Here is a 17,196-nt window from a genome sequence, read left to right as displayed (position 1 = left end):
AGAAGACTGAGAAGTCAGTCAGGAGGAAAACCAGGAGAGAGATAATAGGGACCTTAGAAGTCATCTAGCCTAGCTTTATAATTTTAAAGATGAAGTTAAGTGACTTGTTCAAGATCACACAGGTGATAGAGCTGGTCATTGAACCCAGTTTCCTCTGATTTTCAAACTAATATTCTTTCCATTCTGCTAGGATACAAAAGTTATTATTGTAAAATGAGAATAAAAAAATCCAATATTTACTAGTTACATAGAAGTCAGTAACAGTGGAAGCCACATTAATGCTATTATTAAAACTGAAGTAGATTATAGAGTACACTTTTTCAGATATTTTATCATCTTCAATTTTTACTATTTGTGAGTTGGAACATGAAGACATTAGCTTCATTTTCTAGATAATTGAAGCTCAGATAAATAGAGAATTTGCCCCAAAGTCTACATATGCTAAGTGGCAGATCTGGGTTTAGAAGCCTTGTGGTAATTTCTAGACCCAATATGGTATGGTAGTAGTCTCTCGGTAACCGAGGATGACTATTGTCTTTGTGTGTTTTTGTGCACAAAGACACTTGTGCATGAAGATTTAAGTGGAAAAGTCGATGCACAGAGACAGTCCCACTCTCTCGGCATTGGAAGCCTGGGTTCAGTGGCACGAAAAGTCGCTACATCTGGAGACTTCCTCAGCTGCATTAGATGGCTGTGTTGTCTTTTGTGCTCCAACACGCCCTGAGCACTCCACAGTGCTTTGCTGCATTGTCCTCTCAGCTGTTGAACCTTCTTATTGGTTTCTTCCGTCTCTTCAGCCAAAGCATGCTGGGTGAGCAAAGCCCTAGTTCACCAGGGGTCGAGGTCGACCTGATGGCTACCCTCACAAGGTTTAGCCAGCCTGTTGAAGCCGTTGCCCGGGGTGTGGCCGCTGCCGCATGCTAGCAGCTACTAGGAGCCACAAGTGAGAGCTGGGTGTCAGGTGAGGGTCAGAGGCTGGAGAGCTGCCCTAATAGACCCAATATACTAGAAAAAATATTGCTATTGTCTTCTTCCATTAACTTTATTTTTTGGAGAATTTTGTTTAATTTAGAACATTATTCCTTGGTTACAAGAATCATATTCTTTCCCTCCCCTCCTCCACCCCTTCCCATAACCAACGTGCAATTCCACTGGGTTTTACATGTGTCCTTGGTCAAAACCTATTTTCATGTTGTTGATGTTTGCACTAGGATGATCATTTGGAGTCTGTATCCCCAATCATATCCCCCTCAACCCATGTAATCAAGCAGTTGTTTTTCTTTGGTGTTTCTACTTCCACAGTTTTTCCTCTGGATGTGGATAGTATTCTTTCTCGTGAATCCCTCCGTGTTGTTCAGGATCACTGCATTGCCACTAATGGAGAAGTCTATTACATTTGACTGTACCACAGTGTACACAGTCTCTGGGTATAATGTTCTCCTGGTTCTGCTCCTCTGCATCACTTCCTGGAGTTCCAGTCTCCATGGAATTCCTCCAGTTCATTATTCCTTTGAGCACAATAGTATTCCATCACCAATATTTACCACAATTTGTTCAGCCATTCCCCAATGGGAGGACATTCCCTCATTTTCCAATTTTTTTTGCCACCATAAAGAGCGCAGCTATGAATATTCTTGTACAAGTCTTTTTCCTTATTACCTCTTTGGGTTATAAACCCAGCAGTACTATGGCTGGATCAAAGGGCAGACAGTCTTTTACTGTCCTTTGGGCATAGTTCCAAATTGCCCTCCAGGATGACTGGATCAATTCACGACTCCACCAGCAATGAATTAATGTCTCAACTTTGCTACATCCCCTCCAGCATTCTTTACTTTCCTTTGCTGTCAGGTTAGCCAATCTGCTAGGTGTGAGGTGGTACTTCAGAGTTGTTTTGATTTGCATCTCTCTGATTATAAGAGATTTAGAACAAGTTTTTATGTGCTTAATAGTTTTGATTTCTTTGACTGAAAATTGCCTATTCATGTCCCTTGCCCATTTATCAATTGCAGAGTGGCTTGATTTTTTTGTACAATTGATTTAGCTCTTTATAAATTTAAGTAATTAGACCTTTGTCAGAGATTTTTGTGATGAAGATTTTTTTCCCACTTTGTTGCTTCCCTTCTAATTTTGGTTGCATTGGTTTTATTTGTATAATCACATTCTGTGATTATTTTCTAACTCTTGCTTGGTCTTAAAATCTTTTCTTTCCCAAAGATCTGACATGTTCTGTGTTCACCTAATTTACTTTCATTAATTTTAAATATTTCATACCTTATCTTCCCTTTAGGTAAAATGTAATGTGCCAAGAGCAAGTTTATAAGGAATGCTTTTGTTACATTTTCAGAAGTTAAGGTGGCTGAAGTTACATCCTTTAGGGAAGAAACTGTAAGTAAAATGCTTTTGATATAATTGAGCTTAAACCAGATTGCATTTAAATAATAAAAGTTTTGATTTAAATATTAGGGTCATCAGCATATCCTGTATAGCTTGAGTAAATTAAAATGAAAAATTTTAAATTTTGGTAAACTGAGGCTACTTATATACATTGCCTTGGTTAGAATGAACTATAAACTTTTTTTTCTAACTTGCAGAAATGGCAGCACAGAAAAGGAAATCTACATTAGTAGAACATTCTGCTAAAAGGAGGAAATTAGATAGCAGCAGGCTGACAAACTCAGCAAACAGAGAGAGAAACATCGCAACACGGCATGTATCAAATAAATCAAAGTCAAATAACTGTAAAGTACAGAAGAAAAAATCTCCTAAAACCTTTGTCAAAGCTGACAGGTCAGTGACCAATAAAACCACCAATAATTTTGCTAGGTCTTCGTATCAAACTAAATTAGTTGAAAAGGCACAATCTGAACTTGAATTAGATAGAACCACTCATAAAACTTTACCATTAACAAAATCAGCATTAAAGTCTCCAAATAGGATAAATTCTGCTCAGACCTCCCCCAAATCCTCCAAAATAAAACGTAAGAATCCTCCAGGGTCCAGTCATACTACTTCTAGTAATGCCCCAGGAAAGGCAAAGAAGTCTAACTTGAGTGAGTCTAAAATTTATTTTGAAAATGAATGTCAGCATCAATTGAAAGCAGATTTTAAGAATAGTTCTGGAATCCAGAGCATTAAAAATACTAGGCATTCAGTATTAGATTCTACAAGGACATTTAAAATTACACGAAGGAGCTCTGAGTCAGAAATGAAATCTACATTTCAAATCAAAAGAAAATCAAAAGAAAACAATTCTGATACATCAGCTAAAATAGTGAAAAATAATAGTCAAAAAGGACGAGTTAAAAATTCTCAGAGGAATCTAACAAAATCAGCTAGCAAGGAATTAGAAAAACCATTGAATAAATCTTCCAGTGACAGTAACATAAATGAGTCTGAACTAGTAACACACATGGCCACAAGGTCATCAAAGACTGTCTTTAATGAGAAAAAATCTAACTGTATTCACAAAACCCAGGTGATTGTAAAGAAACATTCACAAGAACTAAGACAAAATAGGAAATCTCCGAAAAAATTAGTGCAAGAAACTCCTAAATCAAAATGTGGAAATCGGTTGAATGAACAGCTTAATAGGAGATCACAAAGACTACAACAATTAGCAGATGTTTCGACAAAGTCCTTACGTAACCGAGAAATTAAAAGTCAGGTTCTAGAAGTAAAGCAAAGTATTTCAACTAATATAACAGAGTCCTGTAGCAAAGCTAAAACTAAGTCTAGTCAAATTGAGATTGTGCAGAAAAATGTGAAACGAAAGCTCACAAGCCCTCCTGACTCTAAAGATAATGAAAGCATAGTGAGTGAAGTATCAAATTCACCAAAAGGAAAGAAATGCAGGGTAAATCACAAATTAGATGGTACCTGTGGTCCTCAACACAAACAGAGATCTGCAAAATATCAACTTGAAATTAAAAAAGAAGAAACAAGTCTAGTGCCTGTCATCTCTTCTCAAGTCAAAAAAGCAAAGATGGTTACTTCTCCGAGTTCAAAAAGGAATGAGGAAATGAATAAGAAAGAATTAATTCATTCAAAAATAAAAAGCAGACCAAAATCAAAAAATTCACAACCAACAGAACCTGAAGGAAACACAGATAAACATCAAGAGGAAGTTGTAAAGACCAAACGTGTTAGTATTCTTGAGCTATGTGAAGAAATTGCAGGTGAAATTGAGTCAGATACAGTTGAGGTAAAGAGAGAATCTTTATGTACTGAAAGTGTAAAAGAGGATGAGAATCTGACAAAATTGGAGCCAACTGAAGTTGAAACACAGGTTATTACTCAGAAGGAACCAAATGAAAATACTCAATGCAAACGTTTTTTCCCCAGTAGAAAAGCCAATCCTGTAAAATGTGTATTAAATGGTTTAAACAGATTAGCTAGTAAGAAATCCAAATGGACCAAAATTAAACTAGGAAAAGCCAACCACTTGCATCAGAATAGTTTAACTTCTCCAGTTGCTCCTAAATTGGACCCAGTAAAAACTAACCCTAAACTTCCACAAGCCTCAAATCATCTGGAAGCTTCAGAAATACATCATCCAAAAAGTCAAAGCCAATTGCTAATGCTGAAACCATGTGATGACAAAGATTTCGCATGCCAGCAGGAAAAACAAAAAGAGATTTATTTTCAAGAAGTCAAAAGTAATGCTAAAACAACTGAAAAGAACAGAACTGCAGAGAGGGCTGCTGAAAATGGTCAGCTGGATAATCAAATAAAACATCCTCCCAAACCATCAATGGATAATCAGATGAAACATTCTCTTGAACCAACACTTGATGAGGTAATCAATTTAATTGTGGGTGATATCAAAGGGAAATGGGTGCTGTGCAAAAAGTAATTTGGCCCAAATAACTTATTATTTTCTATAGCTAAAATCCTTTAGTTTAGAAAAGTTATTTGTTAAGGCCAGGTCATATGCATTAGAAGAGGTAGAAAGGAGCTGCTAATTAAGATACAGGCCAGTAAAAGTCTTTATTAATTTATGAAGATAAACATAAAACCAGTCAAGGCAATGTAAGATACTTCCTTTACAGTTTTAAAATTTCCATGGAAATTCTAGGGTTTTTTTTTTCTGTTCCTTATATGTAAAATTTCTGCAACTGATTTTCATTTGGTGTTCTTTTAAATTTTGTTTAACTTCACCTGACTTTATAATTCAGAACTTGAGTTTATTGCTAGAAGCTTGAAATAGAAATTAGTGTGCCCTGGGATACCTCATAGAGGGATAAAAAAGAACATAATATATACTCTTTATTTTCTATATCCATAATGAATAATGAAATTTAATAGAAGTAAAAAATGCATGCTAGCTAACTGGAGATATGCAGATAATGGTCACTTGGGAATGTTACTCATTGATGATTTTATTCTAAAAGCTGTTGTACTGGATTGCGGCTTAGTAGTCTTACTCAGTGATCTTTCCAGATAACTGTAAGAACCACACCACCTAATAAACCAGGAAGTTATGTCAGTTCACATTGATAGTGAATTTTGTAGTTAACATAACCATACCTTTTTTTCAGTTTTTGAGTTAATATAAGTATTACTTTCGTGTTTTTTTTCCCCCCAGAAAAAGAAAGGGTCTCAAGAGTATATTGTCAGTTTTTCAGTGTTGTGTAGCTAAGTGTCAGAACTGATATTTTAATCCAAATCATTTGACTCCATAGTAGTGCTTTAGCTATATTGGAGCAAGGTTGACATCGGTAGAGAGAGGGTAGGAATAATGGTGTGCTGGCATCAGGAAGAACGGAAAGGTAAAAGGTACTGGAGACAAACTGTTTTCTTATAACAAGGGCAGGTTAAATCAGTCCTTATTCTCTAAGGTTAGCTCATTCAATCTAATTCAAACTACATTGAACTATTTGATTACTTCAAATGCTTTTTGTCTCCTGTGCCATAGGCCAATAATTCTTGAAGAAGAAGGAAGTGATAGTGAGGGAAAAGTAACATTAACTAGAGTTAACAAATTTTATAGGCTGTGCTGAATTTTTGTGGGGTTAATAATTTTTTTTAAAACCCTTACCTTTCAGGGGCAACTGAGTTAGTTCAGTTGATTGAAAGTCAGGCCTAGAGAAAGAGGTCCTAGGTTCAAATCTGGCCTCAGATATTTCCTAGCTCTGTGACCCTGGACAAGTCACTTAACTCCCATTGCCCAGCCCTTACAATTCTTCTGCCTTGGAACCAATACACAGTATTGATTCTATTTAAACCCTTATCTTCAACCAATACTATGTATTGGTTCCTAGGTGAAAGAGTGGGGTGAAGTGAATTATTTGAGTTCAAATTTGAACCCAGGACCTTTTTTTTTCTTAAATATTTTTTAAAATTTAAGTAATTAATTTAGAATTTTTTTCCATGGTTACATAATTCATATTCTTTCCCTCCTCTCCTCCCTCCTGGAGTCGAAGAACAATTCCACGGGATTTTTACATGTATCGTTGGACCTAGGACCTTCTGTCTGTAGGCCTGGCTCTCAGTCCCCACTGTATTACCTAGGTCCCTGGGCTGATAATTTTTTAATGGGTCAGTTGTCTAAGCTTCCTATTTATCAAGGTAAGGATAACTTATGGTTATGGTTATGTATTTTTGAGGGTGCCCCTTAATAAGTAAAGTTCTCTGTGAATATAAAATAATGTAATTTTCTCTTTATCTACTCTCTTATAATAAGTTTTAGCATTTATTGCTTTGGGTTAGGGGACAGAAATTAATAAAAGGAAGAAATGGTTTGGTTCAGAATGTATTAAAATTTTGAATTGTGTGTTCAGAATTTCAGCTTATATTTGGAATCTAGCCCAGAAAACACTCCAATGAAAAATGCTGCAGTAGTGCCACCTCTTCTTAATCAAGCCAAAAATCATACAGGAGAAAGTAAATCTCCAGGTAATACTTCAAAATTAAGCCACTTGGATTTTCAAGGTTTGAAGATACTTTGCCAGAATAAAAAGAAAAAAATAATCTCCTTCCATAATAACTGCTCACGTCATGAAGTGTTGTTCAAATCTTTTGTTTATAAGATATTTCTAGGTCAAGTAGACCTAGTAGGTCATTTTATGGTAAGATTTTATTTTCCAAGTGATTAAACATTTTATCTATTCTTTTACATTCTAGAACTTAGGGATTTTGTTTTATATTAAGAGTTCTACTATAATTCATATATGTCTTGTTTTTATTTCAGAATACCCATAATATATCTTTAAGAATTGATTTTGATTGATCTTAAAATTAGTCAGCAACATAGAGTATTCAAATATACTCTGTGTTCTTTTTCATTATTAAATTACAGATATAACTTCAGGGGCAGCTTGGTGGCTCCAGTGGATTGAGAGTCAGGCCCCCAGTGACCAGAGGTCCTGGATTTAAATGTGACCTCAGACACTTCCCAGCTGTGTGACTTTGGGCAAGTCACTTAACCCCCATTGCCTAGCCCTTACTGCTCTTCTGCCTTGGAACCAGATTGATTCTAAGACGGAAGGTAAGGGTTTAACCCCCTTCCTCTTCCCAAACAAGGACTTTGTCTTTCATTACTTTCTATCTCGAGTCATAGCCTTCAGTTACTGAAATACTGAAATAAGGTCTGCTTTGCTAACTCAGTATTACGTTCTTGACCAATTTAAGAAATGTTACCATCTGTTTAACTTTCATCATACAAATATGCATGACATCTTGCAAAAGATTTGTATTCTCCTTCATAAAATACCTTAAACCATTTGGTCATTGTTTTCTTAAAGAAAGAAATGCATGATTATCATTCTGCTAAAGGAAAGTGAGTTTATGAACAAAAGATAAGACCTTGGCAGTTGCAGTTGTATTTCTTCTCTTATCTTTCTTGATATAATCTCATGAAAAGAATAGAGTAAATCTAAAGATTATTGTATCATTTCAGTAGACAGGTTTTAATTGTTTTATTATAAACTTAAATACAATAAATATAAATAAATTTCATTTACAAAAAAATAGAAAACAGAGTGTTATAGAAAAACGGACTTCTTTACAAAGCATTTTTTGTTTAATTTTTGGTGTTTTTAATGAATTCAATATCCTTGTTTCTCTTCTGTCTCACTCATTGCCATTTGTTTTTTTTTTCAATTTTCAACCATTTATTTTCTTTGTCCCATTTCTCTTCCCACAAGATAGAGGTGGAAAAGAAGCACAAAATCCCTTGTATCATAGGTATAGTTAAGTAAAACAAATTCCCATCTTGGTCACATCCAAAAATGTGTTTCTTACAACTCTGTCCTGAGTTGGCAACATTGATTATCAGCCTTCTGAAATCATTGTTGATTAGTGATTGACCAATGTTCTTATCTTTTAGAGTAGTTCATTTTTACAATAATGGTGTTATTTTGTCTGGTTCTACTCATTTTTCTCATCACTTATGCATCATTTCATAAAAATCTTCCCAGGTTTTTCTGCAACTGTCCTAGCACAATAGTATTCCATTATATTCCCATGCCATAATTTGTTCAGTGATTCCCTAGGTAATGAGTAGACATTTAGCTTCTAGTTTTTTTACCACAATGAAAAGTATAGCTATAAGCTCGTTTAACTGTTTTTTGTATGTATATAACCATTTCCCTTTTCTTTTGGGGTATAGATTAGTAGATATTAAAGAATATGCATTCTCAATTAAACAACTTTTGTGACAAAATTCTAAATTATTTTCTAGAATAACTGGATTAGGTTATAGTTACATCAACATGCATATTTCTCATTGTCCTTCCAACATTTGTCATTTTTTAAAGTGTGTGTTAAATCCAATGAATAAAAAACTCAATAATAAAAATTTTATTCCCAGATAAAATTCTGAATTTTGTACCCTTTGTGCCTTTATTCTTAAAATTCACAGTATATAAACAAGTATAATTTTATTGGCTATTCTTTAAGAGTAGGGAGGAACAGAATCTAATGATTTTTATTAAATGAATTTATTAAATGAATTTATCATATGTAATATTTTGACTTTTCATGGTACAGTTTGACCAGTTATATGGCTAAGTAAGTGTTCTTTTTCATTATTAAATTACAGATATAACTCCTAAGCAGCTGATAAGCACTTTTAATAACCAAATATCCAAGACCAGTGATAACAGGTATAGTATTAACCTTCATATAAATGAAAAGATGAATTATTAATGTATTTGTGACATATTTAAGCTTTAGGGTAGTAGAGTAGTCCTATACACAGATAGGTTTTTTATTTTACTGTATAGGGAACTCCTAGTAAGTGATTTCCCTTCCCCAAGGAGATTTGTAGCTGCTTTGCATCTTAAATACTTAACTCTCCCTGATTGTGAAGATTAAATTGTAACCCTTGTCTATTTTTAGATTTAATCTTTTTAGATTTAATCTTTAGATTTAACTTAAAGTTAAATTTGGAGATCTGTCCATATTTTAGATTTAATCATCAAAGGTGTAAACACATTGAGTGGGGGAGGTTTGTGACCCACCTGTGTGATAGTGGGTGACAAATAAGAATTGACTGACAGTCCCCTGGGCAGTCCTAAAACAAAGAATCAACTGTGATTGGTAGCAATGACAAATTAAATCAGTATTAACTTGAATTAAAGGTGGGTCTTGAACCAGCTCTTCTTGACTAGAACTAGCTCTTCATGTAATGTGCTTTGTTGCCTCTCTTGATTGGTTTTTGATTTGATAAAATCATTGTTATCCATTGAAGGAAGTAGTAGAAAATCAAATTAAAGGAAAAATTGAACACCTCTCCAATGAACCTGTATTTTGGAAATCCTCTGGGGAGAAACTGATTCAAACCTGTTTTCCAGTTGGCATCATTCTGCCTGTGCTAGAATTCAAGCTATCATTTGGTTCATTCAAGTCTTCTTATTTTGTTTCATTTTTCCAGGATAAGTGGAATCTCCTGCAGGAAAAAAAAAAACAAACTATAATAGTGTTTGAAAAGAAAATACTTGTAGCAAATTGGATGTTTAGGTTAATGAAAAATCCAGTTCAATAAAAGGAAGTTAAAGCTAAAAGATGAGAGAGAGACTGTTGTATATAATAGAATGCTGACTTCAGAACTAAGAATACTTGCATTCAAATCCCCTCATAGAGATTGATTATGTGACCTTGAGCAAGTCACTTAATTTTGCAGGGTTTCAAATAAACTTTAAAAAATTTTCAGAACACTTGTTGATCTGCTTTGGTTCTTAATCATGTTTCCTGCATCATTTAAGTCATAGGTTCATTAAGAGAAAAAACATGATTAAAATTATTTTTGTTATTGTATTTGATCAAATTAGTAAAAGCTGAAAGAAAATTGTCATTAAAAAGATTCTCAAAAGGTAAAATGTGTTGAAGTTTTTGTAGTGTGTATTTTCTCAATGTTATAGTAGATTTATTTTTGAACTGTGACCATATGAAAATGTGTGTACTTTGAAAGGCTACTTCACATATTTGAATGAGTAAATAAGGGTAAAGTTATGAATTCAGATGAAAAAAACTTATAGTAGATAATCTACGTACTCATTTTCAGATCTAGAAAAAATATTTTTAGAATTTATTATTTACTAATGAACACTATAGTAAATGTTATAAAAATGTGTGAATTACGTGGACTTATAAAATTCAATGTAATCAATTTTTTAATTTGAAGGGTGAGTTTGCCAAACCATGCATCATCAACAAAGTACAGTTCCCCTTTGGAAATAAAGATTTCAAAAGATTTGAAACTAAAAGAAACTGAGAAGGATGGTGATAAGCAGTTGATCATAGTAAGTTTTTAAAATTTTTTCTGCCTTTTTTTTTTCTATCTTGGGTATTTCCAGATATGCCTCTATACATTCCCAGTCTAACCTCGTAACAGTAAATATATTTTCAGATATGTTGATTTTTTAAAAATAAAAACTTATTTCATTGAATCCTTTAAAACATTTCCATTTTTTCAAATAACAAATCTATTTTCTATTCGACTTACTTTCTCTTATTTCCCCTCTCTGAAAAAGAAGAAAAACAAAACCTCTTTAACAAATATGCATAATCAGGCTAAATCAATTCATGTATTGGCCATGTCTAAAAAATATATGCCTCAGTCATGCACCTTGTGTCACTTTTCAGGAAGTGGGTTGCATTTTTCATCATTGGTAATCTTAGAAATGTGATTAGTCATTGAATTGATCTAAATTCTTAAGTCTTTTAAGGTTGTCTTTTTTTTTTTAACCCATAGTTTCCATCTTAGAATCAATATTGTCTGTTGGTTCCAAGGCAGAAGAGTGGTAAGGGCTAGGCAATGAGGATTAATTGACTTGCCCAGAATCACACAACTAGGAAGTGTCTGAGGCTATATTTGGACTCCGGACCTCCTGTCTCTCAGTTACTGAACCAGCTAGTTGCCCCCTATCCCTTTTCAACATTTCTTACAACACAATATGTTATTTTATACATAGAATTTGTTCAGTCTTTTCCCAATTGATAGGTACACCTTTAGTGTCTTAATTATTTGCCACCACCAAAAGCATTGCTATAAATATTTTTTATATTTATTTGTTCTTTCTCTTTATTTGACCTCTTTGTGATATATGCCTAGTAATAGAATTGCTTGGTCCAAAGCTAAATAAATTTTGAGGCATTGTTCCAAATTGCTTTCTTGAATAGCTGGGCCAATTAGACTTCCATCAACTATGCATTAATGTGTTTGTTTTCTCACAGCCCCTCCAACAAGTGGTTCTTTAGTTTTTTTTTTTTAATCAACTTGATTAAATCATTTAAATTTGCCTGATGGGATAAAAGAGGGCTGTGAAAAATGTAGTATGTAATTATTTGTATATGTATATGTAATTTCAAAATAGACCATGTGAACAACTTGAGTATGTATAGGTTTTTCTGACCCATCTTTTCATTGGTTAAAAATTAAAATGATAGGCAAGCTTTCACCTAATCTTGCCCTGAATTAGGTCTCCAAACCATTTCTCAGTTTCCCAGCTATCTCTGCATTGTGCTGTTTACCAGGCTGTACTTATTTTTTCTCTACTACCCTACTCCCCTCCAGCTTTCTCTATGTATTTTATTCTTCAGGTAGAAGTTAAGCTCTTTGAGGTCATAAACAATATTTGTTTTTATTTATATTTCCAGAACTTAGCTCAGTACCTAGTACATAGTAAATCTAGTTTTGCAAATATATTAAACTTGGTATGTCTACTAAACTCATTTTCCCCTCTAATCCCTTTCCTCTTCCAAACCTCCCCATTCTTACCAAAATCCTCATGTCTTTCCATTGTTTAAGATTTGTAATTTCACTATATCAAATCTCATCCAATTCTAGTGCCTCTTTCTTAGGCAAAATAGAAAGTCCTTTGTTTAGCTTTTGAAGTCCTCTACAATCTACCTTTACAACCTTTATTGGATCCAACCAACCCTCTTTTCCTTACATAGAGCACTTCATTTCCTATCTCCATGCCTTTTCATCCTATGCCTAGAATGTACCTTCTCTTTACCCCCCATCTCAGAATCCCACTTTTCCTTTAAGATGAAAGTTAGTCATTATCATCAGCATGAATGAAGCCTTTTATGATCTCTCTAGCTACTGTTGTCCTCTCAGATTAACTAGCATTTACTTTGTATGTATTTTTATTTGTTCATTTTCTCTTATGCCGTATGTATTTTTAGATATACTATACTTGCTATCTCCTCCTCATCTTTCTTGTGACTAGGGATTTTTTCAGGCAACAAATATTTTGTAATTGTTGCTCTATTTTCTAAGCCCAGGGAATACAAATACAAAGAATTAATTCTCATTGATTAATTGATTTATATTTTTAATGGGAAAAATCCCCTCCCTTGAGTTTTTGTGGTCGTATCAGAATAGAACAATTTCCATGGAAAATTGATATGTAGTTTACTTTTATTTCTTTTTCTCTTTTTTCATTACTATTTAAAAAGTATTATTTTTAGCATTCTTTAAAAAAAATTGAGTTCCGCATTCTTTCTCTTCTTCCCTTCTCCTCCCCCCAGAAAGCAACCAATATGATATAAATTATACATGTGAAATAATATAAAATATGTGTTCATATTAGTCATATTGCGAACAAAGAAAAAACCTCAAGAAAAAGTTAAAAAAAACCAGACTTCAGTTTTCACTTAGAGATCATATTTTCATCATGAGTCCTTTGGAATTGTCTAGGATCATTGTATTCATCATGGTAGCCAAGTCTTTCACAGTTGATCATCATTATAATATTGCTGTTGTGATGATATCAGTGATTTCCTGATTCTGCTCACTTCATATGAGTCTTCCTGGATTTTTTCCGAAATCATCCTTTTCACATAGCACAACTGAATTACATCACATTCATATACATGTTCAGTCATTCCTCAATTGATGGAATTCTCTCAATTTCCAGTTCTTTGCCACCACAAAAAAAGCTGCTATAAATATTTTGCACATATACATCTTTCTCTTTGATCTCTTTGGGATACAGACCCAGTAGTAGCTTTGCTGGATCAAAAGGGTATCCACAGTTTTATAGCCCTGTGGGCATAGTTCCTGGTTGTCTTCCAGAGTGGTTGGACTAGTTCACAATTCTACCAACAGGGCTTTAGTGTTCCCGCTTTTCTAACATCCCTTCCAGCATTTGTCAGTTTACTTTTTGTATAGGTTCCTTTATTTTTTTTTAATTTTTTAAAACCCTTACCTTCCATCTTAGAGTCAATACTGTGTATTGGCTCCAAGGTAGAAGAGTGGTAAAGGCTAGACAATGAGGGTTAAGTGACTTGCCCTGGTTCACACAGCTATGAAGTACCTGAGGCCAGATTTGAACCTAGGACCTCCTGTCTCTCAATCCACTGAGCCACCCAGCTGCCCCTTTCTACAGGTTCCTTTAAAAAGGAGTAAGTTTCAGATATTTTGAATGTGGAATCTATAATGTGGTAGTAAAATTATTTTTGATTTGTTTTTATTTTACATTGTAGATAATACATAAAACCATACAGGAAACCTTCATTCTTACCATTACATAGTGTTTGGACCTAAAACATTACAATACTTAATGATGATGAATTATGTATATTCACATATATTAATTTAAATTGTTACAGGACTCTAGGTAATGAATTGTTTTAAAAACTTTTTTTTTAATTAAAAAAATGAAACTGGTTTTCCTTTTGTACAAATTCCTCCCATATGTTAAATTGCCAACAGCTAGTTCATTTAATAGTTTTCAGTTATGCTTTAGTTTTAGAGTTAAGTTTTGGCAGTATAGATATTTCTTTTCACACTTCATCTTACACATATTTTATAGTCACATTTATGAATTTCATTCATTTTCCAAGAAATATTTGAGTAATATATTGTGTTTTTCTTAGGATGCAGGACAAAAAAGATTTGGAGCAGTTTCATGTAATATTTGTGGAATGCTTTACACAGCTTCAAATCCAGAAGATGAGACGCAACATTTGCTATTCCACAACCAGTTTATAAGTGCTGTAAAATATGTGGTAAGAGACTTTCATATGACTTTATGGGCAAAATGGGCAATTTTTTAGTGATATAGCTTCTTAAAAAAGATAAATTCTTTAGTGAGTTTTAAAATAATATTTTACATATTTTCAAGTTTGTAGTTTTATAAATTAAAACATTTCTGTAATAAACTGGCTTAAAAAATTAACTACTTATGTTGGTCAGTTAGTGTTCGTGGAGTTTTTGTTTTAAATACATATTTTATTGCCTTTGTTCTGAGCTTCTGTGAAGAAGTAATGTTGTTCCATTTGGGCAGTTTTTCCTTTCATTTTGCCCTTAGAAAAATGTCAACCCTACTTAATTGTCCAATGACTTGGAACAACTTTGTATCATGTAATTTCATGATAGTATTCTGAAAAATGATATCTAGATGACTTTCAAATTTTTATTTCTTCTTGGCCTTTATAAGAGACTACTACTTTGTAGAAAAATAGTTTTAAAATTATTTCTATTTCTTTAGCCTTGCCAATTAAGTTCCTATTTTTCCGTACTGTTAAGTTACGTAAGAATAAGGAAACTATATATATTTTTTCTTTATGTATGCATGTTAGGTGTATTGGGTAATTTTTTAACATTTGAGTTTGATGTAGCAAAATTTTCAGCAATTTTGAACTATTTTAGATATCTTGTGAAAATAGCGATATACAAAAGCTATTCCCACATAATCTGAAAATACTGGAATCCATATTTACATACATGTTACCTTCAGTACTGTACACTCACCTAGACAAGACCTCCAGGATATCTGAACTGAGATCACCAACTCATTTCATATAGGTATTTAGAGTAGAACACTAGGTAATTATTCAGATATTCTTATTCTGGCCCATTATATCCATCTTATCTTAAGTTTAAAAGACTTACAGTCATTACTTTAGTCACCTGTTTTCTCAGATAAATTTTTCACCCTTATTTAAGATACTAAAGTTACTTAAGACTGTCTTGGATTCTAACTTTTTTCTTCTCAAATATGCTCAGCAAATTTAAGACCCATATATGTAGAAAATCTGTTGGAAGATACAGATTTAGTTTTTGAAATTTGCCTTTTCCTGATTTGCTTATATCAAGATTCTTCAGCAAAGTGGTCTTTTAACATGGAACTTAACATTTCTAGAATCCTTTTTGTAACCAGCTAAGAAAGCAAAAAATATATAATATACATATCAAATATATGTTTATATATGTACATATATATATATGCGCAATGTATTGAATTTTACCTTTCAGTGAAAATATTCCACTCACTTTTACTTTTAGAAGTAGTTTAAAATTTGGATTTAATTGGTTTAAATGGCTATTGAAAAAATGAAAGTGCTAATGCAATTAATGTTAAATTTTCATTGAGGTTAAAAACTAAGAGTATGTTTCTGAAAATAGATTTGAAGATTTTACTTTAACACATTTTGTTGAGCAGACCAATAATTGGAACTAGAAATAACTATTTCATATCATATAATTTATCAGTAACCAAGTTGATTGTCTTATATAAAAAGGAATGAAATTGACCTAAATTAAAAGTTTTTTTAGAGGGTGAGACTCTTAAAAAAGAACTCAAGGATGATTTTTTCTTTTTCTTTTTTTGATTGATGGGACAGAGCTAAGGGTTTTTTTTTTTAATATAATTTTTTGTTTTGTTTTGTTTTTAACTTTGAGAGAAGGAATTGAGTTTAGCAGATGGTCTTCCTTTGCATCGAGGTCCAAATTCTTATTTCCCTTTTTGTGTTATAAGTATGTCCTTTTCATATATATATATATACGGTGTCTGAAAAATAAAAATCTAATTAAAATAAATTTTTTAGTTTTTAGGAAGAATGTGAAAATATTGAAGCTCATAATGTACTGAGGGGGGAGTACACACTTTGATTTCTTAGTTATAACAGTAGAAATGAAGTTGGATAAATCTGGCCTTTGTCACTGATGATATTCTATTTTCTGTGTTGCTTTTTTGTGTTTCTTCAAGTGTGAAGTATGCTAAAAAGCAGTTTATTGTTTTGCCCTTATTACTCATGTAAACAAGTAATGTCTTTTTCAAATTATTCGGCATTTTTGTCTTACTAAAGAATATTTCAATGCAAAGTAAAATCAGAAAAGTTAAGGTGGTTTTTTTTTTTTCAGTTTATTGAGCAGTCTTAAAAATTTATTGATGCTTTTGTTTTTACATAATTGTTGCTTTCTGGTGACTCCTTTCCTGCTTTACCCCATAGAACACTTTCATATTTAACAAGTAAAATAATCCAAACATATTAACGTATTGGGCACACTTGCTGTTCTAGATTTCTTTTTACACACACCTATTGTCTGCTGAGATGCAGGAAACAAGCTTCCTCATCAGTCTTCCAGAGTAATGATTGAATATTATATTAATGAAATTTTTGCTGAAATAAAGCACATCTTCAAAAGGGAATGAAATTCAATATTCTTAAGATAAGAATTTCTCCCCCTAAACTTCTGTAGTATTTCATAGTGTTATAGATTTACATCTAGGTGGCTTTCAATTTTTGAAGGTTATGTTAGCATAGTGAATACTCCTGCTAAGTTCTTTGAGAGGTGTAAAGTTTCCTATATAAATGTGAATTTTTCATAGTAATCAAAATGAATAACAGGTATGTCCCTGTCAACAGATTATGTTTATGGTCTGAGAAGTAGGCACATCAATTCAGACTGACTTGAATTAGCAGAAATTAGGACATAAGGTGTCATTCTTTTTCTGTGAC

General features: G+C 32.9%; 1 protein-coding gene across 4 annotated transcripts in view; it reads left to right on the top strand.

Annotated features, from left to right (window-relative positions):
• Positions 1–17,196, top strand: part of ESCO1 (establishment of sister chromatid cohesion N-acetyltransferase 1) — a 76,286-nt gene that overhangs the window by 25,982 nt on the left and 33,108 nt on the right. For all 4 annotated transcript variants that reach the window (XR_008917684.1, XM_007487633.3, XM_016431663.2 and 1 more), the window contains 6 exons: positions 2,288–2,385; positions 2,592–4,795; positions 6,780–6,894; positions 9,041–9,104; positions 10,625–10,742; positions 14,329–14,460. Coding sequence is in view for 3 of the 4 variants with exons in the window: in XM_007487633.3 (XP_007487695.2) it covers positions 2,594–4,795; positions 6,780–6,894; positions 9,041–9,104; positions 10,625–10,742; positions 14,329–14,460 (2,631 nt within the window). In the remaining variant the exon portion in view is untranslated. The remainder of the gene's footprint in view (positions 1–2,287; positions 2,386–2,591; positions 4,796–6,779; positions 6,895–9,040; positions 9,105–10,624; positions 10,743–14,328; positions 14,461–17,196) is intronic.

The sequence above is a fragment of the Monodelphis domestica genome, chromosome 3 (genome assembly GCF_027887165.1).
Source record: "Monodelphis domestica isolate mMonDom1 chromosome 3, mMonDom1.pri, whole genome shotgun sequence".
Lineage (NCBI taxonomy): Eukaryota > Metazoa > Chordata > Mammalia > Didelphimorphia > Didelphidae > Monodelphis > Monodelphis domestica.
Note: the sequence above shows the minus strand (reverse complement) of the source record. Positions and strands in the feature narration are given on the sequence as shown.